General features: G+C 44.5%; 1 protein-coding gene across 1 annotated transcript; it reads right to left on the minus strand.

The window, feature by feature from the left end:
- Positions 1-8834: 8834 nt before the first annotated feature.
- On the minus strand, positions 8835-26952 carry CUNH11orf98 (chromosome unknown C11orf98 homolog). Its single transcript, XM_077455859.1, has 4 exons — positions 26801-26952; positions 21918-22042; positions 17905-18002; positions 8835-9760 (listed from the first exon to the last, which is right to left on the minus strand). The coding sequence occupies exons 1-4, from the start codon at positions 26834-26836 to the stop codon at positions 9630-9632; spliced, it is 390 nt and encodes a 129-aa protein (XP_077311985.1). The 5' UTR covers positions 26837-26952; the 3' UTR covers positions 8835-9629.
- Between the last annotated feature and the right edge of the window lie 67 nt (positions 26953-27019).

The raw sequence follows: 27019 nt of genomic DNA on the forward strand, positions 1-27019 counted from the left end.
ATGTTGTGATAAACTTTGCCGGTGTCTTGTAAAATAGTGTCCCCCATCAGATGCTGTCCCCTGCGTACTGCGCATGTGCAGTACACAGGAACACAGATTCCGAAAATTGCCGAGGACGAACGGCGCCTGCGCCGTGAGTCCAGGTTCTATCCCCACTATCCAAGTGGACATAGAGTTAGAATAAAAAAGAGCCGAGCGGAGCGAGGCCGAGCCCGAAGCGTGGCGAGCGAAGCTCGCCCGCGAGGGGCCCTCTAAAATTCTTAACCCTATGTCCGCTTGGATAGTGGGGCTACCTCCTCCACTCACGGCGCAGGCGCCGTTCAACTTCGGAGTTTTTCCGAAGCTTCGGCTGCTCCGTACTGCGCATGCGCAGTACGGAGCGGACAGCATTTGATGGGCGGACTGTATTAGGCAGAACACCGGCTGCCTTTTTTTTTTTTTAAACCTTTGAGCAGAGAACTGCTCTGCACTTGTTTTACACGAATTGTGTAAATCCCTGATTAAGATCACGATAGGGGTTGAATCGTAATTTCGATTTTTTAACGATAAATCGTTCAGCTCTATTGGGCACCCACACAACCTTCTAGGCGCAGGAGTTGTATCAATCAATTATGTCATTGGTTGATAAGGAAGATGGTGGGCTTCTGCATAGAATCCTTGTTTGTCCGCCCTCCTCCCATCTCCATCAGCACAGGGGTCACAATAGCTGAGCGGGAGAGAAGAGAAACATTGGGATACTAGTCAGTATCAGTGTGCAAAGGTGTGTTTATTTTTGGAAGAATAATTAATCTCTAATGTTGGGTGTCCTATAGGTTTGGATGTTGCTGCATTATGCAAAACTATTAGTTATTTTTTTTCACATTTTACAATGGGATGCCTCCAGATTGTGAAGAATTTAAAGGGTACTACAACTGAAAAAAGATTGAGTAACACTGCTCTACACCAACCTCACAGCACGGCTCGTTTGGCTATAGGATGAGAGGGTGAGAGGTGGGGTGTTTGTAGCTAAGGGACATCGCATGGTTGGCATCTCTACTTAGCTCCAATGTCTGGGGTCATTGCTTCAAATCCCAGCCAAGACGCAGGTTTTCATGCTCTCCCTGTGCCTATCTGGGTTTCCCCCTGCTTGGACCTTCTCTAAGGCCCCTTTCACACTAAGCCGTGGGGGACGTCGGTGGTAGAGCTGCGCTTTACCGTTGTTTAAGCAGGATTTTTTGTGACGCCCTGCCAGCGCACCGCGCCAGTGTGAAAGCCCTCAGGGCTTTTTTACATCTATGGTACTTGGTGGTGCCACTCCAGGCTGAGGTGTAAAGCCCTGTTGGCACTCAGGATAGTAGGAATGCCAGTGCAATAAAAACTCATCCAGAAAGCAATGAACATTTAAACATAAAACCGCTGCTCACCATAGCTGTTCCTAGTGTGCATGCATACATGTGAAAGCCTACTCCCATGATCAATCCTCCTTGACTGAGGCTTTCACATGTATACATCCACTCTAGGATTGGGTATGGTGAGCGGCGGTTCTATGTAAAGTGCTGCATACAATTAGTGGGGCTAAAAAGATACCTGCAATACATATAAAAATGACATGTAAGGGTCCGTTCACACTGGAATGCAGTGCAGGAAAGCCTAATTCCAGTGCCGTTTCCAGTCGCACTGTATAGTGCAAACGTAACGACACCCCCAAACCCCCACTTGTAAATGCAGTGGCAGATCGACCTGATGTTGTTGCTGTGCGTTTCAAAAAGGGCTGAAATCGCACTGCACAGAACTGCATGTGAATCGCACAGGAACCACACAGTGTTCTTGTGCGATTCACATGCAGTTCCTAGTATGAATTGGCTCAAAGTAACCAATGATTTCATTATCTGTACAGCTGAGGTCTGATTTTTCCTACAGATAGGAATGGCAACTTTTATATAGTTACATTGATCCAGCTTGGACCAATATAGCTATGTATGTGCCATACATAGTTTAGATCCCTCTAAAAGGTGGAAATCACTGTAGAAGGTACTATTGCTGCAGTGACCTCTGCTAGCATCCATTTGATGGTGCTGAGCGGCTGCCCAGCTGCATTCTGAATGCAGGAGGTTGTTGGCTCAGTATAGGCACCACACAGAGGACACTGAATTGTTTTCTGCAAATTCAAAGGGTTCTCTTATTGAACGAGGTGAGAACGCTTTCCATTCATTGAGAAAATGTAGTGTTCTCTGAATGGCTCCTATGCTGGGTGAGCGACTTCCTGTGTTCGCTAATCAGTGGGGCAGTCACTTGGCATGGGATCTGGAAGCTAGCAGTGAGCACTGTAGTACTACACTACAGTGATTTCCGGCTTCCACAGGGATCTCCTAGGTATGGCACATACATTGGTTCCAGCTAGACCAATGTAACCATGCAAAAAAATCTGAACCTAAATTTCAACTTCAATCTCTTAGCACCTCCTGGCCCTTTAAGAGGTTTATGACATGGGAAGGCGGGGCATGGCTTAAGATCACGTGACTGCCGTGATTGACTGTCACGGTGGTCACGTGGCCTTAAAAAACTCCCAATCGCAAGCAGCGATTAGGAGCTTTCGGTTAGGCGACGGTAACTGTACCGGTTGCATGCAGCACACGCACTCTCGGCAACGGTGTATTGGAGGCAATTCACACAAATATGTGGCCCCTCGGTGCTAAGGACTAGGTGCAGAGAGGCCACATATTTGCATACGGCCGGTGCCAAGGGGTTAATTTCAATACACAAGTTCCATATGAACCAAAATATAACCTATCCTTAGAGAATCATGGCCACAATGTCCTGCTGGAAATGTGATACCTGGCTGTTATGCTGATCTGCAGGTTTCAATGCTTTCTAAGCCACAGATCCAAAATGATTAATGGGATTGTAAAGGTTATTTAAAAAAACAAAAAACAAACATGTAATACTTACCTGCTCTGTGTAATAGTTTTGGCCCCAAACCTCCTCTTCTGGGGTCCCCCATGAACAATCTTGGCTCTTCTCTGAGTTGCCCCCATAGCAAGTTGCTTTTCCGTGCTTGACTTTAGAAATGGTGTTCTTAGGGTCATAGTCAGCATTTTTCTTCCTCCAAACACAGCGAGTCCCCCTCTTCAAGAAGGCACATGTACAGTCATGCCAATGAACATCTAAATGATTCAGAGAAGGACTGGGAAAGGACCGGGACATAACAGAAAGTGCTGTGCTCAGCTGAGACCAAAATGTAGCTCTTTGGCATTAACTTGACTCGCCGTATTTGGAGGAAGGAAAATGCTGACTATGACCCTAATGCCGCATACACACGACCGGACATTTCGACAGCAAAAGTCGATTGTGTGTGGGCTCCATCGGACCTTTGCTGTCCAAAAATCTGACGGACTTTAGAAATAGAACATGTTTCAAATTTTTCCGCCGGACCCAGTTCCTATGAAGAAATCCGCTCGTCTGTATGCTAGTCCGACGGACGAAAACCGATGCTAAGGCAGCTATTGGCTACTGGCTATGAACTTCCTTATTTTAGTCCGGTCGTATGTCATCACATTCGAATCCATCGGACTTTGGTGTGATTGTGTGTGACCAAGTCTGTTCATTCGAAAAATGTCATTCGGAACTCCGTCGAAAGTCCATCGGGAAGACCATCAGACCTAGTCTGCCGGAAAGTCCGGTCGTGTGTACGCGGCATTAGAACACTATCCCTACAGTCAAGCACGGAGGTGGAAACATGATGCTTTGGGTCCATTTCTCTGTTAAAGGTACAGGCCGACTTCGCTCCATTAAGGGACCAACAGACCAACAGACGGGGCCATGTATTGTAAAATCTTGGATGAGAACCATCTTTCCTCAGCCAGAACACTATAGATGGGTCTTTTAACATGACAATGTGCCAAAGCATACTCCCAAGGGAACAAAGGTGGCTCAAGAAGACGCACATTAAGGTAATGGAATGGCCTAGTCAGTCTCCAGACCTTAATCATATAGAAAATTTATGGAGGTAGCTGAAACTTTGAGTTGCCAAGAAATCTTAAAGTGTTACTAAAGTCAGATTTTTTTTCTAATTAAAATAACAAACATGTTATACTCACCTGCACTGTGCAGTGGTATTGCACAGAGCAGCCCCAGTCCTCCTCTTCTCAGGTCCCCGGCGGCGATCTTGGCTCCTTCTTTTCTTTGTTGCCCCCCTAGTGATTAACCCCTTCCCTGCCAGTTGTATTTACACAGTAATAAGTGCATTTTTATAGCACCGATTGCTGTATGAATGACAATGGTCCAAAATAGTGTCAAAAGTGTCTACCATAATGTCACAGTCACGATAAAAATCATAGATCGCCGCCATTACTCATAAATTTTTATAAAAATGCCATAAAACGATCCCCTATTTTGTAGACGCTATAACTTTTGCTCAAACCAATCAATATACACGTATTGTGATTTTTTTTACCAAAAATATGTAGAAGAATACATATGAGCCTAAACTGAGAAAAAAAATATATATTTTTATATATTTTTGGGGGATATTTATTATAGTAAAAAATATTGCTTTTTTTTCAAATTGACGTTTTTTTTTTTGGTTGGAAAAAAGGACATCAATTTTGTTTGGGTGTAACGTTGCATGACCGTGCAATTTTCATTTAAAGCGATGCAGTGCCCAATCGCAAAAAGTGCTCTGGTCAGGAATGGGGTAAAAATGGCACCAAATTACAGAGCAATTTTGCCACGATTTTCACCTGATGAATCGCGGTAGTCACACAAACAGAATTGTGGGACGCCTAAAAGAAGTTCTTGTACTTCTTTTGAGCATCGAGCCTCCCGCGATTCTGTTTGCGGGATTTTATGATTTGTCGGCGACAATCGCGGCAGAATAATGCCGCAATTTGCTGCCATTCAAAGTAATGGGGATCGCAGCGATTCTGCCCACAAAACGGAATGCCATGGTCTAAAAGGAACCTGAAAGTATAAAAAGGTTTAGTATCACTTTAAGGATTAAGAGAAGATCTGCAAAGAAGAGTGGACTAAAATCCCTCCTGAGATGTATACAAACTGGTCACTAAGACCCCTTTCACACTGGAGGGGTTTTCAGGTGCTTTAGCACTGGAAATAGCCTCTGCTAAACCTCCCATTCATTATTGTGACTTCACACTGGGGTGGTGCGCTCCGAAAAGTCCTGCAAGCAGCATCTTTGGGGTGGTTTGGGAGCGCTGTATCTAGCGCTCCCAAACTGCCCTGCCCATTGGAATGAACACAGGAGTTTTTAACTCCTTCTTTGGGGTTAAAAGCGACCCGCTAGCAGTCAAAAAGCACAGCTAAAATGAGCAGCGCTTTAGCAATAATGCAGCCCCAGTGTGCTTGCCAACAAGGGTTTCTCCACCAAGTACCGTATTTTCCGGCGTATAAGACGACCTTTTACACTTAAAAAAACTGGGCAAAAAGCAGGGGTCATCTTATACGCCGGGTCAGCTGCTGGGATGCCTTCTGGATCTCCGATAATACTGTATGTAGCTTCGGCTACATACAGTATGTACCACTGAGCCAATCCCAGTGAGCGATGTATTCAAATGAATACAGAGCCTGTTCGGATTGGAGTAGCAATCTCTGCCAATCCGAGCAGGCTACACACAGTAGCCTGCTCCGATTGGCTTTGAGAGTGAGAGAGGCGCGGGCTGATGATGTTACAGCCTCCGCCAATCCCAGCAGGCTTTGTATTCATTAATAGAATACATTGCTCGCCGTGATTGGCTCCAGCACCATAAGAAGGAAGAAGGAAATGGCTCCAGCAAGAACGAAGAAGAGGGATACGAAGCGTCGGAAGCCTCGGAATGGGGGGTCGTCTTAAACGGTGAGTACGGCCAAAACATTTTTAAAACCTGTTAGGGTGTCGTCTTATATGCCGGGTCGTCTTATACACTGGCAAATACGGTACTTAGCCATATTTTGCTTGTGGATCAAATACTTATTTTACTCACTGAACTGCAACTCAATTTATAACATTTATATCATGTTTTTTCTGGATTTTTGGTTGATATTCTGTCTCTATCATTTACAATACACCTATGATAAAAAAAAATATAGACCCTTAAATTTCTTTGTATGTGGGCAAACTTACAAAATCTGCAGGGGAGCAAATAATTATTCTTTCCACTGTATAAAAAAATAAAAATCTATGGGGGTTCTTATTTCAGATGACTGCAACAGTGTGACCATGAAGTGGGGAACACAAATAGAATTCTAGGTTGCATCACTAGAGGGATCATCTGAAAAAAGGAAAGCTAGTGTAATCATCGTTGACTCTGTCTACACCAGGGATAGGCCACCTCGGCCCTCCAGCTGTGGTGCAACTACAAGTCCCATGAGACATTGCAAGACCCTGACAATCACAAGTATGATTTCTAGAGGCAGAGGCATGATGGGATTTGTAGTTTCACCACAGCTGGAGTGCCAAGGTTACCTACCCCTGGTCTACACCATATTAATGCTCAAATTCATTATTCCGGGGAATATTGTTTTGCATCTTGGTGGATCAGGAAGGATTTTTTTCCCCCTTCTGGAGAAAATTGGATCATGTTTTATTGGGTTTTTTGCCTTCCTCTGGATCAGCTGTGGGTACTGGATAGTGTACAGTATATGGAGGTTTTCTAGTTGTGCGTGTTGTATTTTTATTTTTTTTATTCTGTTGGTTGAACTGGATGGACTTGTGCCTTTTTTAACCCGACTAACTATGTAACAAAAAATACTCCTTTGATGTTCTATAAAGATGTAGATGGAGCTGTAAAAAACTCATACTGTATAGAGCATGCATTAACAGAGTATTAGAAGCCCAAAGATCTTTCATTGCAGATACCAAAGAACAGAGAAAGATCATGTGACCACACAACAGTGCTGCTAGAATAAAAAGGTACCCAACCAGTTGCCGACCACCCTACAGCAGCTTTACTGTTACATGGCGGCCGCTCTTTGCAGAATCACATATATATATATACACACACACACACACACACACACACACACACACACGATTCTGCACTTTCAGGTAGGGGGAATATCACTTTTACTGTGATTAGTCAGAAGCCAGGCAATGGATGACCACAGGCACCCACTGATCGGCGAAGATACACACTGGACAGAGCCAGGGCCGGTGCTACCATTACTAGGCAAACGTCTAGGGTGCACTGCAGCTTAGGAGCACCCTCCACGTCTGCATGCTCTGCAGGCTGCAGCATGTAACGAACTCAGTCCGACCGGTAGTGAAATTAGAGGCGCAGCGCTAGAGGAAGCAGAGCCGATGCTTCCTGTATAGCGGCACCTTCTGTCCAATGGGCATGGCAAAGGGAGTGGAACCAATGGGTGCAGCAAAATTTGGTTTGACCTAGGGCAGTGATGGCAAACCTTGGCACCCCAGATGTTTTGGAACTACATTTCCCATGATGCTCCACTACACTGCAGAGTGCTAGGGCATCATGGGAAATGTAGTTCCAAAACATCTGGGGTGCCAAGGTTCGCCATCACTGACCTAGGGTGTCAAAAATCCTTTCACCAGCCCTGGACAGAACTCTGCATATGTAAACAGTGAAAAGCTCTGTCCCTTGTTTCCCTGCAAAGTAGGGAATAAAATACAGCACATCCCTTAGTCAATGCAGCACACTGGTTTGGCACACATTTTACCCCTTGATCGCTCTGTTTAACTCCTTCCTAGCCAGTGTCATTAGTACAGTGACAGTGCATATTTGTAGCACTGATGACTGTATTGGTGTTGCTGGTTCACACAAAGTGTCACTTAGTGTCAGATTGTTCACCACAATATCGCAGCCCCACTATACGTCACTGATCGCCGCCATTACTAGTATAACCAATCAATATACACTTATTGGGATTTTTTACCAAAATTATGTAGCAGAATACATACTGGCCTAAATTTATGAGGAAATTTTTTTTTTTTTTTTTCAAAATTGTTGGTCTTCTTTATGTTTATAACGCAAAAAATAAAAAGCACAGTGGTGATCAAATATCACCAAGATAAAGCTCTATTTGTGGGAAACATTTTAAATTTCAATTATGTACAATTTGCATGACTGAGCTATTATCTTTTAAAGTAACACAGTTCCATATAGCAAAAAATGGCCTGGTCATGAAGGGATGTAAATCTTCTGGAGGTTAAGTGGTTAAAGGATTTAAAAGAAAATGATTTATGTGAATGAATTATGGGCATCACCAAGTCTCTGTTTAATATTACTTTTATAAATTAATTAGCACACAATTCATTCATATGCTGAATACTGCCAATACAGATATTAACCACCATTTAATTCAGAATAAAATTCTCGAACCCCCTCTTCAGGATTTAACGGACAGCAGCAGGAGCCAATGGCTTGAGAGAGAGAGAGATTTGTTTTACCTTGATGTGGGGAATACATTAAGGTAAAACATGTCCAACTTTTACAACTGCTTTAAATAGTATCAGTAAATAGAAATTAATGGTATAGATAGCACAGTGGAGGCAAATAATAAGTTCAGGTGCAAACTTTTTTTTATTTTGTTTTTAAACTTGTATACTGTTACCTTTTGTCTTCACTGGGATGGGTTATAAAATGTAATTTTAAATGAATTGTAATGTCTGCCCTAATGTTGTAAAGCGTCCTGTATAATAATAATTTTCCCATTACCATTGCTTTGAATAGCCACAATAATGCCAGGATGTTACTGTACTTTAATAAATATGAATGCTGTGAATTATTTACCCCATATTAAAAAGTATGCACTTATACATTTATAAATACTAAAATAAAATAAGCTATTTTGAAAAAGAATTTGCAAAGTGTACCAGTTGCACCAATCACGTTCTGCATACATTTTAAAAATGTTTACCATGGTTTATTAAAGTGGACTTAAAACTTACATCTGACCCTCAGCTTTATCCAGAAGCAACTACAATACATACATATATTACAAAATGTAAGCTATGTGAAATTTTATTTATAAAATTAACTAAAGACACATCATTATGGAAAAATATAAGAACAAAACACTTGAACAAAGGTACAGCATCTGCAGCTAGTATAATCACCAGAAACTGGTTTGATTAATCAATATACCTATTGACAAATAGTACGTATTCTGTCTATTCGTACAGGATCATTTATAACACTGGGTCCATTTTAGTGTGTATATTCAATCCTTCTTTAACTTATAGGAGAAAGAACTGTTTGTTGACAACATGAACTGAAGATGGGAGACCTACAGGTGAGAATATATATCAATTTGTAATGAGAGAAATACAGGGGCTATCATTACTGACCTGCCGGAAATGCTAGCCACCCAAATGTTCAACTGACTTGTTGATGTCAATATTTTAGGAGTCACCGACTCAGAACAAGTAAGTTCTTATTTGCATATTTGTTCCAGGTAAGCGATTCAAAACACTAAAGCAAAATAATATAACAGCCAGAAAACTAGCATTTTCAGGAGAGGTCAACATTGGCAGTATCCAGTTATTCCTCATGACAAGTTTCTGTTTAATGTCCTGCTTCCAATAAAACAATTTTTGTCCTGTGGTGATACCAATGTGCCCCGAAGTATGGCATGAAACCAATATGCATAAGTCCAGATTATGTTCCATCAATGTAATTGCTAAACAAGAGTGTTGTCTATGTTATGGTCTCCAGAGTCACATCTCCCATTTCCACATCCCGCTGAGGTTTCTTGGATTTCTTTTTTGTGGTGCTGCTTTGAATGTCCATGTCAAGACTGGCCTTTTTAGGTCTTGATTGAGGTTCAACTAAGGAAGAAAGAACAAACTTGTTAGCAGCAGGTCTGATCAATACAATAGGTGGTGAATTCTAAACCACCCCTTACATTTATATGGAGATTCTCTATATGGAGACTCTACCTAGGTTACTCTACCTTACTCTGCCTAAGGTTAAGGGGATGGTTTTCTATTCTGTTTTTCAAGGCTTGTATATCCATGGTCAAGATAGTAGATATGAAAGAGGTCAGGGGCGGCTGCACTTGTATTCCCAGATACTTGAAGTTGGTGTATACAGCTACTGGGCATGATAGGCTGATGTTTAGAATGCTCAAGTCATCATTGTGAAATATACTGGACTTGCTATAATTGACTTGGACCAGACTGAGCTCTCAATTCATTATTTAGCAGAAAAGCTTTAGCAAAAGATTCTCTGAGGCCATTTAGATTTATTAATGTGTCATCAGTGACACAAGCTGCTCAAGACTGGCAATCTGCAATCTGTTTATGCCAGGGTTTAGTCTTCGTTTTTCAGCCAAACCAAAAGAACAGTGAAAAATATTCACCAGAGAGAATCTAAAACAGGGAGCACTGCCATAAAGGCCTTCTTTAGAAATCTGTGGATCAGAGAAGGGAGAGGAGGCCTAATTTTGGGTTTACAGGTCCCACAGAGTCTTTATCCTGATCCTGATAGAGGACACCTACACCAAGACACTAGCATGTTCCACCCACAGACAGTTCTTTAACTGCAGCACGGTCTGGAGAAACACCTTGGTGTGTGCCTCACCTCTATGTCCAGAAGCTTCTAGCTGAGAAGAATTGACTTCTAGAGCAGTGGTCATCAACCCTGTCCTCAGGGCCCACTAACAGGCCAGGTTTGCAAGATAACTGAAATACATCACAGGTGATATCATTTGCTGCTCAGTGATTGCAGTATTCTAGTCTGCATCTCCCCAAGGTAATACATAAAACTGAGGACAGGGTTGATGACCACTGTTCTAGAGAATAGCCATTAAGGCAATCAGTGTGGATATGGAACCAGGCTACTTCTGATGCAGGAAGAACACCTGTTTATAGATGGTGTCCAAGCAAGGAGAACCTGAGAGGAATTCCACAAGAACGAACCACCTGTTCATGAAATCCAGAATGCATCTCTGGAGATATTAATTTATCCAATGAGTGGAACGCCTTGAAGATAGGGTGAAAAAGTCAAGTGTGGGAAAGCTGAGGGATCAGCTCAGGAGCTACATGATACTTACAGACAGAAACTCAGGTCTGCTGAGGAACTATACCCGTGACAGCAGAGTATGTGGGGCAGAAGTAGAACATGAGGAAATGGGAGGTGCAAACCTGAAAAGACCAGATTTCCCTGCCAAAGATGAGAGACGGGGAATTACCTGAGGAGTCTTAGTGCAACAGTGCTGGGGACCCCTACACGACAGAGCTATGCTTGTTGCCACCACCTAAAGTGATGGCCAACTTCTAGTGCCTAAACCTGATGAAGCAAGACCAGGCTGAATTTTGCTAGTGTATAGTTGAAAAAATTCTCACTTCACAGGAGGTTGTATGTCTTCCTACAATGAGGATGCCAAGAAAAGACACTAGGATAAACCTAGGAGCCAACACTGGGAAGTAACAGGTTAAGGCAAAGGACAGCTGAATTTGGCCCCAGTTTTACCAGGAAGGTTAGGGGGTCCCTCTGGGGGTTCTCACATGCCCAAAATTAAAAAAGTTCCACAGAGGGAGAGGATGGGACACTACTCTAGAGGCCAAAATGACACACGAATTAGAGTCAGAGACTCTAGGCAGAGGAGACCAGTTATTCTCTGTGGTGGCACAAGGTGTAGGAGGGTGAATAGATGAACCGACTGCCAGAGGCAAGGGATTAGCATGTGGAACCTAAAAGGGGAACTAGCTATCTACACCTAAATATCTATAGGGTATAAAATCCAATAACCTGGAAGAATAACCATCCTCTTGTTTGGAAAAGTGGGGGCACACCTTTCATGTTGAAGGTTTCTCCAAGGTTTTAGCAGCTTTGTTGCTTCCAGCCTTGTGGCCTGTCGGAGAATGGATTTTGATACACCTGCTCTAGAAGTAGATGAAAGACGGTACTCCACCAACTTTTCTTTGGGCTTCTTATGCTGAGGCATGTGAATGATTTGACCTGTCATGATGTCCTTGATGACAACATCAAGGTTAGCACCCCTCAAAGACCCATATGCTCCCTCGACAAAACATCTACTTCCTATAACCAGAGTACCAGTCCCATATGTGATACAAGTTTAGGTGCTTTTAATGAGCTATCACAACTGATATCTGCTCTAGGCCCACAAACAAGAAGGGGTCTAATGCACAGGTGGAGAGATCTCGAGAGATTTAAACAATTCTAGCACAGTAAGAGCTAGCAATAGTACTGTAGCCATAGTAGGGCGAAGGTTAGCACCCATCAGTGAAAAATGAGTGTTAAGGAGGGATTCCAATTGATCAGTAGAATCCTTAAAAGTTAAGCACGTTCTCTACTGCCCTGGTGATTTTCCTGCTAGGGTGAATCACGGACTGTTCTACAGCGGGTATAGTGGGTGTAGGTCACCATTTAACAAATTCCCACCCAATGGGGAACAGTCCAACACAAGCTCAGATGGGATCCAGAACCCTTCAGGGTTCTTCCAGTCCACATAAAACAAATATTACATGTAATGGAAAGGTCTTTGTAACCAGGGCTAAACAAATACCAGGTTGCCATGGCGACAAGAAATTGCATCCTGGCACCTGGGCTGCCGGATGCTTCCACGCACCCCCCTACTATGTATCCGAGGCTCTGCATAGCAGGTGCCGTCGGGAAGAGGGGAAGGAGGAGAGCACACACGTCTGCTCTCCTTGAATACAGTGCGAGGAGCAATCCATTACATTCAGTGGAGCACAGGAGAGATATGGAGGGCCTTTTAGACCCTGGATGTCTCATAAAAGAGAACCTGGCACCCAAAAAAAAAAAAAAAGTCACCATCACTTTTTGGCCCCTATGTGATGGAAAAAAAAATTGATCCCCCCATCACTACATATACACACATAAACACGTAAACGCACGCGTCGGGGGGCCTATGCCTGAAAACAGTGACTGCATTACATGTTACATATCGTCATAAATGCTGGAATGAGATCAATAACTCTAGCACCAGATGTCCTTTGTAATGCTAAACTGACCTATAGAGGCTTTTAAAGTGTCGCCTTTGGAAAATATAGGGTACTGAAGTTTACCGCCATTTTAGAGGTGCTAACAAATATAAGGTTTGACGTTGGGTATCTTTTTACATTGCGCAGCCTCAGCTTTTACTGAAATTATTTTACCAAAAAAATTGGGTAATTTATTGTGTTTTTGTGCCCCCTAAGATTAACTTTAGCATTTCAGATATAGCACTGCTTGTTGTGCTCCAATAAAAGGTTTACACAAAGAAGCATTTGTGTTACCGACATTCTTTGCTATTTAGATGTTTTAGGATATAACAGCCTGTGCACTGATATTCAGCTCATTAACTTTCACCATGCGGTAGCGCTAGGGTGAGTCATGTTGTACCACATGTCGTATGACATAAAAAATTGGAACTATCACTATTTTATTCTCTAGGGCATGGGTATTCAAACTATGGCCCTCCAGTTGTTCAGGAACAACAATTCCCATCATGCCTAGTCATGTCTGTGAATGTCAGTTTTACAATGTCTCATGGGATGTGTAGTTTCGCAACAGCTGGAGGGCCGTAGTTTGAGGATCCATGCTCTAGGGCAGTGATGGCGAACCTTGGCACCCCAGATGTTTTGCAACTAAATCTCCCATGATGCTCCACTACACTGCAGAGTGCATGAGCATCATGGGAAACGTAGTTCCAAAACATCTGGAGTCCCAAGGTTCGCCATCACTGCTCTAGGGTGTCTGCTTTCAGAAACTATATAATATTTTGGGGGTTTTATGTAATCTGCAAGCCTAACAAACCCTGCAAAAACAGCTGTGGCAGCGAAAGGGTTAACGTTCACCTTCGTGAACATGTTCTACCTGTAAGCTTTGTTGGTTAAAAGAAAAACTGGCTCCTAACTTTTTTAGCCGTCCCCTAGATTCAAAGCAAATTTGTAAAACCCCGTTTTTAACCACAGTGGCGGCCCGTCCATAGGGGGCGCCCGGGCGCCGCCCCCCCTCCAGGCAGTCACAAAAAAAAAAAAAAAAAAAAAAAAAAAAAAAAATTGAAAAAAAAAAATTCTTTTTTTTTTTAAATGGCCCTTTAAAAAAAAAAAATTAAAAAAAGTCCTTGAGTGCACTGTGTACGAGCGCCGGACACAGTGCAGCGCTGGACACAGTGCACTATGTGAAGCGCCACGTCAACGCAATCACAAGATTGCAGACGCGGCGCTTCATTTGCGGGGGTTTTAACCCGCCTTGTGGCGCAACTACAAATGCCGATCTGCATCCGCCCGGCGCCCATAGGTTTACTATGCTATGGGTTTGAGTGACAGACTAGTTAGCCGTCACTTCCGGTCTTCCCCTGTCGGATCAGTGCGCCGAGCGGAGGAGCAGAGGAATGTGAACTGCTGCTGCACTATGAAACAACAAGGTAGATGGCGATGCATTGCTGGAAATCCACAGGAGGGGGGCAGAGCTACAGGATGGATGGAGGGGGAGGCTTCACACGGGCAGCACTTCTATTATCTCCACTGGATTTGCTGTGTCTCGGTTTGGTAGTCAGACCTGAATCTCTCCAAAAGCCTGTCTACTGCAGACAGTGACATCTAGTATAGGCACTTGTTGGCCATTCGGAAACCAACACTCTTTCCAGTGTTTTACCCCCCCCCCCCCCCCCCCAACACCCCAGGATAACATTACCTTTAGCAAAAGTTCCCCACTGCTTCACTAAAATATACTCATCAAACCCTGACAGTGTATTGCATCTGGATGTGAATGCCTAGGTCCCGCTGCTATGTCTGCATGGTCGTGGTTGCTGTTCAGCTTTACCTCCTGTAGCTGTGGTTTCAATAGAAGCCTTTTTAGTAGTTGACAAATATTCTCCGCATCGTGCTTGCATTCTGTGTATCATCTGATGACTTCTGTCCCTTTAGTATGTAGTAGTAAATCTTTATCGATATGTAATATTGAAGATTTGCTCACTGCCTTTGATTTTTTTGTGAGCTTTAAGCCAATTTCTCCTGCCTTTAAACCTAAAGAACAATTTGTATGCCAGTTCAAAATGTTTAGCCTTTTAATGTAGTCTATACCAGTGGAGGCTCTTGTGAAACACACAGCCCATATGAAGCCTCCCCCCACCCACCCATCCCTCTGTCCCTGATTCATCCCAACCACCATCTCTCTGTCCCTGATCCCTGATCCATCCCACCCACCATCCCTCTGTCCCTGATTCATCCCACCCACCAGCTCTCTGTCCCTGATCCATTCCACCCACCCACCATCCCTCTGTCCCTGATTCATCCCACCCACCAGCTCTCTGTCCCTGATCCATCCCACCCACCCACCATCCTTCTGTCCCTGATCCATCCCACCTACCATCTCTCTGTCCCTGATCCATCCCACCAACCATATCTCTGTCCCTGATCCCTCCCACCCACCATCTCTCTGTCCCTGATCCATCCCACCGTCCTTCTCTCCCTGATCCATCCCACCCACCATCTCTCTGTCCCTGATCCATCCCACCGTCCTTCTGTCCCTGATCCATCCCACCTTCCTTCTTCTCTCCCTGATCCATCCCACCCACCATCTCTCTGTCCCTGATCCTTCCCACCGTCCTTCTGTCCCTGATCCATCCCACCTACCATCTCTCTGTCCCTGGTCCATCCCACCCACCATCTCTCTGTCCCTGATCCATCCCACCATCCTTCTGTCCCTGATCCATCACACCTACCATCTCTGTGTCCCTGGTCCATCCCACCCACCATCTCTCTGTCCCTGATCCACCCCTCTGTCCCTGATCCATCCCTCTGTCCCTGATCCCATCCCACCCACCACTGATCCAACTCCCCACCCCACCTCCATCCTTCTGTCTCTGATCATCACCATCCCTCTGATCCCACCACTAAAGGAAAACATGTAAGATATTGCATTATTGCAGTCACTAAATGTGATGACTGTATTTGTTTTATTTTATTAGGCTTTCTTGTACTTCATTGTCTGCGGTGACCTCTGCCTATTGCTGTTTCCCGAGCACCTTTTTTGTGTTTCCTGTTTTTTTTACTCTGGTGAACGAGGAGTGTGGCTGGGCTGTCAGACATATTGATGTGTCATTAGAACCTGGTGTATAATGTAGAGCCTGGTATATGATGTACAGAGCCCTGTCTATAATGTAGAGCCTGGTATATGAAGTATAGAGCCCTGTGTATAATGTAGAGCCTTGTATATGATGTACTACAGGGGACGGAGTTGGTGGATTCTATAATGGGTGGGGCTTATGAGAAGTGGGATGGGTCAAAAGGGTGGGCGTGGTCTAGCGCCCCCCCATCTTAAAACTTCACCAGCCGCCACTGCCACAGGTGCTCTGAAAGACCCAAAGCTGGACATAGAAGGCTGATCCTTGAGATGCAGAGTAGTTCGTACTGCATCAATAAGGGCCAAAAAAGTCTCTGGTACATCTGAAGTAATGGCAGGAGACTGCCTCAAAAATAATCTCATCAGGAGACCTGAGTTAGAGATGGTCCCTCCAACCAGTGACTCAGCCTCTTCTTTAGCCACATGAAGATCAGACATGGACTCTGCAGGGGTAGGCATGAGAGCACTTAGAGCCTCCGTTGTCACGATTCGCAAGAAATTGGGCGGACCTTGCCCTAAAGGCTTGTGTGACTGCAGAATAGGCCCCTAGCAAACCCAGGTAATTGGCTGTTACAGTGATCCCGAATCAGTGAAAATGGTTTCCAAGCATTCAGTGGAGACCAGTGCTGCCGATGCAGGCTCCTAGTTCCACAATGAAAAGTAAAGTCTAAATCCAAGCAGTGATAAAACAGTTAAAATTGATGCCCTTCCCTCCCAGCTGATGAACAATATAATGCTATTTTTTTATTTTATTTTTTAACAGAATAATACATTGCTCGAATTTCTGGCGACCGCCGCTGAATCAGCCTAAAATTCACGTGATGGGTGGCCCTGCTAGCACCACCAGGCTGGACAAACTTTGACTTAAAAATCAAATAAGCCTGGTGGAAAATAGTCAGCCGATCAGTGACTGCATCCAATCAAATGCAGTCACTGTTTGGGTATTCTGACAGCCTTAGGTGCTGTGGCTTTCTAAATAAAACAGCCAACGGGAGATTCCTCCATCTACATTGTACAAGGCTGAACAAGAGAAGCTGAGGTCTGTATGGTTATCCTAATGCCCTGTACACACGGTCAGACTTTCCGACCGGAAAATGTGCGATCGGATCTTGTTGTCGGAAAATCTGATCGTGTGTGGGCTCCATTGGACTTTTTCCGTCGGAATTTCCGACACACAAAGTTTGAGCGCGGGATCTAAAATTTTCCAACAACAAAATACGATCGTTTTAATTCCGATCGTGTGTAGACAATTCCAACGGACAAAGTGCCATGCATGCTCACAATAAATTACGAGATGAAAGCTATTGGCTACTGCGCTCTTTATAGTCCCGTCGTACGTGTTTTACGTCACTGTGTTCTGAAAGATCGGATTTTCCGACAACTTTGTGCAACGGTGTGTATGCAAGACAAGTTTAGGCCAAAAGTTGTTGGAAAAAAATCAGACGGATTTTGTTGTCGGAATGTCTGACCGTGCGTATGGGGCATTAGTTTAATAATCCACATTTCCACAGTCTTCTTCTCTGTTGTGCTGCAGATAAGAGGACCAGGCAGCTAGCAGTTATAAGGACAAGGCAAAGATTAAGGCAAGTATGGATATGTGTATGAGCACAAAAAAAAAACAAAAAAAAAAACCAATATATTATTCCATTCGCTTGGGCGTAAGGGTCAATTTTAAATATTTTACACTGCCTGGAGTTATGCATTGATGTTCCCTCAGCATGAGCATTGTGATGACGATGGGTTATTTACAGCTGGTGGGCTGAAAAGGTTAACAAAAACTGTATATATAAATTCAAGATATGAACTCATTACAAATCCCCTATACTCTCCCATTAAACAGAAATAACTTTGTGTGGACTAAAATTCTTAACAGTACCATCCATTTGCTCTTTTTTCTTTTGAACATGCTGTAGCTGCTTTATCAATTTTCTCTTCTTCTTTCCGGACAGTGTGATATTTGCTCTTGCACTGGAACTAGATTTAAATAAAAATAAAAATTAATAATATATATATAAAAATGAAGAACACACAGAGTGAGCCATACTGTATAATATTAGAAGAACTTTGATAAACTAGCACATAACACTCACTAACGCAGTCCAAAGACCATTTTTATATACAGGCTAACCTTGTATTGCAGCATGTAATTGTATGTGTGTGTCATACATTTCATCCAAATGAAATCAAATACCGTTATCAGTTTACACACCAAACTGGTGTTTACCAACATGTGCATACATGTATTGAAAGGGATAAGCATGACAGCCGGGCAACTAGCATTTTCAGGAGGAGAGTCAACAGTAGTGGTCGCTATGCTTTTCTAATTAGAGGATTCCTTAACCCTTTCACTGTCATCTTTTTTACATGAAAGCACACTTAAAACATTAGTATAATCTGAACACAGAGATCTTTTTGAATCAAATGGTGGTAGTTGCAATTTGGGCCCCTTTCATGCAATCAGTCTGACCCAATCGGACCCTTTATTCACCTCTATGGAGGGAACCGCTAAAAAAAACAGAAGGGGATCCGTCCCCTTCCGTCTGGGCGGATGGGATTGGAGGGCCCATAGGGTAGAGTGGGCTGTGTCTGTGTCCGCTCTGCATATGCAGAGTGCACACGGAACCATTATCCACTCGCTCCGCTTACTGTGGCTCGTAACCAGTTACCAAGTCGCTTAAGTGGCTCTCGCTCTTCAAAAGGTTGGGCACCCCTACCCTACAATCTCAACAATCTGTGATCCTGCGTGGATTCTCTTCCTGGATGAGTGTTCTGCACCATTCAACCCCCTTCATGTGAGCCCAGGTTGTCAGGGGACCCTTCCTTCACCTGGGGAAGTGTCATCAAACTGCCCTGGGCTCACAGGAAACTGCTGCACGGAAGGATGTGATATATCATTATTTGGTGCAATTCTCTGCAGGACAAAATACCCTTAGACAAAGTGTGTATATGTAATTTGTTTTAAATAAAGGGTGCCGAGGGTTGTTCTAAAGGAGGTAGGGCATGGTGGAGCTGGGTTTTAAAACTGACCTCCAGGCAGCTATTCTAGTGTAATACATCTGCAAGACAAGGCAAAAGGTTTTTTCTTCTACCAGGCCAGTTCACACCGCTGCAGATTAACTATTTTCATATTACTGGGTTTATTAACACTTTACAGATTCTGCATCGATGCATAATCCAGCTTAATTGCGATTGAGCATGACGAAATCCCGGCTCCCCCCCTCCTTCCCACAGAAGTGTGATGGCTGGAATGGCATTTGCAGGCTGCTGGTTGCACCTGTTCCCCCCCTGACTGGATGATGTAGCCCCAGGAGGCGGGTACTGCAGCTCATCAGCATGCGGCCCCCACCCACGCTTTCCCCCTCCTTGGGATTTCTAGCTCCGGACACCTGTCACCTCCCAGATGGGTGGGCGCAGAGCCGCACGGAGCTGTGACATACATCCCTGCAGCAGTTGTTACATCCGTGGGATAAGGCACAGAGTCTGCTTCAGACAATGAGCTGCAAGGAGGGAACGGTGATGGTAGGAGTGCTCCGAAGGCAAGAGACCAGCCCGTCATCCTTAATGTATGTGAGGGGTGAGAGTGTATAGAAGTGGCACATCCCCCACCTCTGCTGTACCCATCCAGTCTGTGTGTACTCTCTTTTTATGTCTAGTTTATTCCTGAGATTTCCCTATAATCTTTCCCTTCTGGAAACATCCACTTATCTGCAAGCAGTTTACTTCTTGCTGATTGGAATGCCTTCCTTTTTTTTTTTTGTAGTGATGTTGACCTGTATTTTATCCAAGTTGCTGCCAAAAGACTCAGTTATTTATTTAAGCGGTACTAAAGGGTAGTATTTTTTTCCCCTTTAAAATAAAAGATATCATACCTACCTGCTGTCTCCTGTAGTACATCTGCAGGATGTCCGCAGCCTCTGGCCCTCTCTTGTATCATGTGTGCGGCCTCTGGCCCTCTCTTGTATCATGTCCGCGGCCTTTGGCCCTCTCTTGTATCATGTCCGCGGCCTTTGGCCCTCTCTTGTATCATGTCCGCGGCCTCTGGCCCTCTCTTGTATCATGTCCGCGGCCTCTGGCCCTCTCTTGTATCATGTCCGCGGCCTCTGGCCCTCTCTTGTATCATGTCCGCGGCCTCTGGCCCTCTCTTGTCTCATGTCCGCGGCCTCTGGCCCTCTCTTGTCTCATGTCCGCGGCCTCTGGCCCTCTCTTGTCTCATGTCCGCGGCCTCTGGCCCTCTCTTGTATCATGTCCGCGGCCTCTGGCCCTCTCTTGTATCATGTCCGCGGCCTCTGGCCCTCTCTTGTATCATGTCCGCGGCCTCTTGTATCATGTCCGCGGCCTCTGACCCTCTCTTGTATTATGTCCGCGGCCTCTGACCCTCTCTTGTATCATGTCCGCGGCCTCTGACCCTCTCTTGTATCATGTCCGCGGCCTCTGACCCTCTCTTGTATCATGTCCGCGGCCTCTGACCCTCTCTTGTATCATGTCCGCAGCCTCTGACCCTCTCTTGTATTATCTCCGCAGTCTCGGACCCTCTCTTGTATCATGTCTGCAGTCTCTGATCATCTCCTGTAGTATGTCTGCAGTCTCTGTCAGAGAGGTTACCTTGATAGACGCAGTGCTGGCCGCTCTGGTGCATGCGCGTTCCTGTGTCCTTGCTCCTGTTACCTGTACTTGTGTCCCTGATCTCCTGACGACCCGGCTTGCTACTTGGATACCCCTGACTTCTGCCTGCACCTGATCTCGGCCTGTCTTGACTCCGCTACTGCCTGCTCCTCTGTACCTCTCTGCCTGTCTGTTGCCGAACCCTGCTTGTGTCCAGACCTGCCTGTCCTGCTCCTGTTCAGCACCTGTTGCCTGTGTTCCAGCCTGCCTACATGCTGCTTGAAGATTACCTACATTTCTCTATCTGGAACCTTACTACCAGGCTCTCATACCATTCCGCACTCCCGTGCTTCCTGTTTATTCTACCAGGGGCTGTGAGTGTGACACACAAGGGAAACCACCCTCTGCCCAAGCGGACCCACCAGTCAGGTACGTAGAAGTCTGACACTGACCATCTTCTGTAGTATGTCTGCAGTCTCTGACCATCTCCTGTAGTATGTCTGCAGTTCTTCGACTGCTTACATTTTTTTTATGAAAACCATGGGCAGGAATCATGATGCATCGCGGAATCAAATCAAATCGTTGACAGGATAATCATAATCAAATCGAATAGTGAGACCAGTGAAGAACTGACATTATTGTACTGCCTGCTAGCTTCAAAAATATTTAGATGTCTAGGTCATTATGACTCCATATGGATGATCATCTGACTTTATTTGTCACTGTTTGCTGCCCGCAGGAAGATCGCTCTGAAATGGGTTTTGCCTAACCCCTTCTTACTTCCAAATGCATATTATTTGAGAAAACACACCTACTTTGAACCCAATGTTATGCGCAAATGTAATCCCATATGGTCCAGCTGGAGAGAACGTATTTGCCCCACTATTGACTGAAACCAGATCCTCTGGCCTTTTCCCTGCTGTATACTGGAATTGAAATGTGTATGCATTGAGCTGTCCTTTGTGTTGCTTGTGCAGAACCACGTTGCTTTGCAAACCTTACAAAAAAGCCTCTAAAATAAAATCTGGTTAAAAAAATTGATGCAATGATTTACATTGACCATTTTTCTAATATATGAACATTATAAAGTATAATAAAGATTAATAAAAACACGGTATATTCCTTTCACCTTGAGTAAAGAGCAACTAGCTGACATTTTATACATCTGGTATACATACTCTTGCAAGAAGCATTTTTGGGATTGTGCTATTCAATGTGTGTACGGAAAAAAAAATCCCCCAGCAATAGCGCCTTTCTGCTTTTAGTATAGCAGTTTAAAAACTGTACCTTCTCTTCCTGAGGTGATGAACAGTTATTAGTTCTTTGTCGACTATAGCTCCAATTATCTTGTGCTTCCTCCGCTTCTCACGGGTAATCAAGCGTCGACGTTTTAGGAGATTTTTTTGCAAGTCCTGCAGAAACACACCAAAGGAGAAAATTAAAGTGTATGTAAAATCTAATGACCTCCCTCTCTTATTTGCTTCCTTTTTGGTCAGTTACATTTACTATTGCAAGCATTTTGTTATTTCTGTACAATAATAAAAAAAAAAAAAAAATAATTTTGTCTGAAATTCAAAGGAATCCGTTGTCCTCTGCACAGCTCCTGTGTTATTTCAAAGAGCCCTCCTAGTTCTCATCTTGGGTTATAAAATGATTAGCCGCTATGTTGTAGAGATAGGCAATGGGAATAGTTTTGCAAAAAAAAAAAAACTGGGCAGGGTTGAAACCACTCAATCCACAAAAATCCTGGGTGTTGTCAGCCAACAGCAGGGCAGCAGCAAAATAAAATAAAATTGATGATCAAAGCTCAAAACATTTAAAGAAAAGTTCCAGGCATGGCTATATTATATATAGATACATAAGTATAGCTTGGACCAATGTAACTATATATACACACCATATCCGGCCAATGCCCCTGGAGGCTGGAAATCATCAAAGTAAACCCCACTGTTCCAGTGATCTCTACTTGCTTCCAGGTCCCATGCTGAGAGGCTACACTCATGCTTACTGGACACAGGAGGTTAGCCACTTGGCACAGGTGGCATTCAGAGAAAGCTTTGCATTTTCTGTTTGAATGCAAAGCGTTCTCCAACTGCACGAGGCAGTGCAGTGATGCCACCCTTTCCACCTCATTCACTTAGCAGGGGTCTCAAACTGGTGGCCCTCCAGCTGTTGCGAAACTTCAAGTCCCATCATGCCTCTGCCTGTGGGAGTCATGCTGGTAACGGTCAGCCTTGCAATGCCTCATGGGACTTGTAGTTTTACAACTGGAGGGCCACCAGTTTGAGACCTCTGATTTAGAGAATGCTTTTCATTCATTCAAATGCAAAGAATTCTCTGACCCCGTGTTCAAAATGCATTAGGCCGGCCACTCAGCACAGGACCCAGAAACAAGTGGAGATCACTGGAGTAGCTGTGTCTGCTACAGTAATTTACAGCTTCTAGAGGGATCTCACAAATATGGTATATACGGTATATAGCCTACACTGAACAAAGGAAACCATGTATAAACTATCCATACCTAGAATTAATCTTTAATACTTACTGAAGGGGACCACCTACAGGTCTTAACATCATCAGCTGCTCTCCCATTTCTGCATATTCACAGTGGCTGGAGGATGATACTATGTGAGACAGAGGCACTTATTGTCTATTGTATTGGTGGTCCAGCAAAGAAGTAGGTGAGATAGTGACACAGTGGCCCCTGAGACCAGGAAGGTGACCACTTCAGAAAACCAGCAATTATTGCCAGGTTAAAGCAGTTTCTTTTAGTATGGCTGCAGTAAAGATGACCAAGAAATCTTAAAGCGGAGTTCCGCTGAAATTTTTTTTTTCAAGTCAGCAGCTACAAATACTGCAGCTGCTGACTTTTAAAATATGGACACTTACCTGTCCAGGGCGCCTGCGATGTCCCCACCCAAAGCCGATCTGTCCCTCGGGTGGAGGCACCGCCATCTTTGGTAAGGGAATCACAGCCTGGTTCTCTGCTGCGCATCCTCACTGGTCCCTGCTGTCTTCTGGGACCTGTGTGTCTCCCTGAAGACAGTGGGTGGGACAACATGGCGTAGATCATAGCGGAGCCTGCGGTGATTTATGCCCGGAAGTGGGAGCAAATACCTGGATTATACAGGAGGGGGGGTCCGATCAGCGGAAGTTAAATTTTTGGGCGGAACTCTGTTTTAACTAACATCTTTACTCTAAGCCTGCTTTAAAAGAGAACTTTGGGTTTTGTTTTTGTTTTAGAAATCATACTTCTAACCAGGTGGATGAAGCATCGGTCCCTTGCTGGCTCTATGATTGAAAACTGAGCAATCAAACACCACTGGTTTCTCAGTGCTCCATGAGCAGAGAGCTGGTGACCTATTGGTCTCATCTGTCATAAACACTTCTCTATGTCTGTCAGCATTTATGTACACCAAGTACATACATGCATAGCTCAGTGTACATTTATAGCAAATCTCTGTGCTCAGATGATGTAACGCCCGTGTGCAGGCATGAGAATGACGTCATTGTGGTGAATTTTGTGCAATCGATCAGAAATCATAAAATTCCACCATGGCTAATTGACTTGATATCATCAAAAGTGATCGAAAACTGACTATATTGATCAAACGGAAGGTATATGATTTACAATACTTACCTTTGGTTTAACAGTCCCAAAGTTGTGAGGTCCTTAGCTGGTGCCAGCATCTTTTCCCCAGCTTCTTCCAGGATATTCGGCCATCTTGATTGGCCGGCTGAGGATGACGCCACTCCTGTGTATACCCATGTGTGCAGTCATCCCCGCTCAAAGGCACCATGCCAGGAAAGTAAACTGAGCTGTGTATACGCAGCTCAGTGTATATTATACAGAAGACTGTAAGCAGGAAGGTAGGTTTATTTTACTGCATGTCTCTATCAAAGCTGGAATTGGGAGTCTTCGCAATGGACGATCAGTGTTTACCACACTGTACGGGGTAATGAAGGAACATTTTTTACAGAATGTAAAAGGAACATAGGGCGCTTCTGTTCAGGAGATCAATCCTCAAATGTAGAGAAGTAGTGTCATCCAAGGAGATATAGGGGACACTATATTCACACCGGGATAGCTCTTTTAAAAAGAGTAGAAGCAAATCCAACTAGCAGGATAAGAAGAGGAGAAGGCTCCCCTAAGTGCAGTATTAAAAACGTTTATTGACAACCAAAATAGATTGCACTTACAGGATCTCAGTATAAACCGGGCATTTCAGATCACATAGGGTTTTGTTCCTTTCCCTTTGTCTTCTTTAGTCGACCAGCAGAGAAAGGGGAGAAGGGGGTGGGGGATTGTGAATGTGGTGAGCTAACCCAGGGAGGTCCTGTGGTCTGAGGCTGCAACGGAACGTACGCCTCATTAATGGACCGCAAGGGGTGTAGTGAGGTCAAGGGGGCAGTAACACGTTTCGAAGCATGCGCAGTAGATCTCCTGATGAGGGAGCTCTACTGCTCATGCTCCAAAACGTGTTACCGCCCCCTGACGTCACTACGCTCCATGCGGTCCACAAGCTATTAACAGACCAAGCTTCTCCTACAGATGAAGCAGTTAGAGGATTGAGACAAACCATATACCACTGTCTGAGGTGCTTACAATGATCATATTTTATGTAAAACCTTTATCCCAAAAGGAAAGAAAACTGTTTGCTGTAATTGCTTACAAAGCATTAGCTGGAATTTGGCTTCAATTTGTTATTTAAATCTGCTGGTAAATCTAACAATTCCCTACTCCAAAAACGACAATGCTGCTGTTCAAAAGTACCCTGTGCTCCTTCATCCAGAGTGGGGGCACTCTGATACAGGAGGTGTGTTTTTGACCAGATCACCGCGTGAAAACAGAGGGAAATAGCCTAAAAAGGAAAAACTAATGCAGACACCAACGTTGAATGATTGGTAAGCTGCAGTATAAAAATTTGGGGCTATGGGTTTTGATAACGCTTTAAGATGAGTGTGTGAGTTTGAAGGGGGGAAGGGTATGTATTAAACTCTACTCACCTCCACTCCAGCGATGCTCTGTCCAGGCGCTCTCTGCTGCCATCTTTGTTCAATCTTCTTCAAGGCTGGGATCTTTGGCTAGTTTGATTGGCTGGGCCTAGGTGACATCACTCCCAGGCATTTGCAAGGTGTTCATTCACCTGGGCAGATGCTGAAATTGTACACTGAGCTGCGCATGCAACAGGCAGGCAAGAACACAGTACTGTACAGGGGACACAGTATGTCTCTTCTGTGTTAAAAAGCTGGTGTTCAATCGAGAAATGCCTCCTGTCTGAAAAATGCCCCTGATGGGTCTGCGCATGCGCAGTAACAAATGTCACTCCGGCTGATATGTTGATGAGCTGGCATGATGTAAACACAGTGCATGCGCAGCTCATCAAAGGCATTTTTTGATGGGCGGTATTCAAAGCTATGCGAAGAGCGGAGGGAGACCGTACTTGTCAGATTGTGCCTCGCTGTTGCAGAGTGGGTTTTCCGTGGGCTGAAGGGTGTGTTATGTCTGTGTCGCAGGACAGGTTTGGTGTTTTGAACGGCGGGTTTTGCCTGTGTGTAAGGGTGGTTTGCAACACACACAAAACCCGCAATTCAAAACACACCCACAACCCGCTCCACAACTCCGAGGCAGAATCTGACAACTACAGTCCCCCGCTGTATGCATAGCATCAGATAATGCCTCAGACGATCTGCGCATGCGCTGTGTTGACGTCACGCCAAGTGATCGACATATCAGCTGGAGTAACGTTTGCTACTGCGCATGTGCTGACCCATCGGGGGCATTTCTCTGTAGAACGTCACAATGGTCACACAATGCCTGGTCACAATTTGCGTAAAATTCCACTTTACATCCTGCATTTAAGAGCAGGGTCTGCTTTAGGGTCACCACCATACACCTTACAACCTGACCACACAATCTTTGTACAATCAACGTAATGAGGACCTACCTAAACATTCAGGCAGGTCCTTACACTACTTGTTGTTTGTAGATCCAAAGGAGATCGTGCTGTGTGTGAGGAGTGATCCTGATGGGGGAAATAAGACTTTCCAGATTACCAGAACCTCTAAGGTTGTTACTAAGCAATACAGAGTACATGTGCATTACTGCCCTTAGTTTACAAAAATGACCCCCCCCCCCCCCAATATAAAAGGCCCGAGATCACCAGTACCGTCTTCGGTCGGTTGATTTTTCCTCCTGGAGCCATGCTGTTCTCTCATGTACTCCCCCAGAAGATCCACTTCCGTCTCCTTGAGTTCCAAGCCTCGTTCGCGTGTTGCGACAGGAAAGGGCGGGGGCTATCTTACACTATAAAAGCCTTGGCCGCGCTCTATTCGTCCTCTGTTCGTGCTGGAAGGTGAGTGCCTTGGTTTGAGTTGGTGGGTGTGGG

The sequence above is a fragment of the Lithobates pipiens genome, unplaced genomic scaffold, assembly GCF_037356315.1.
Source record: "Lithobates pipiens isolate NorthernLeopardFrog02 unplaced genomic scaffold, aLitPip1_a1.2 Scaffold_10, whole genome shotgun sequence".
Taxonomy (NCBI): Eukaryota; Metazoa; Chordata; class Amphibia; order Anura; family Ranidae; genus Lithobates; species Lithobates pipiens.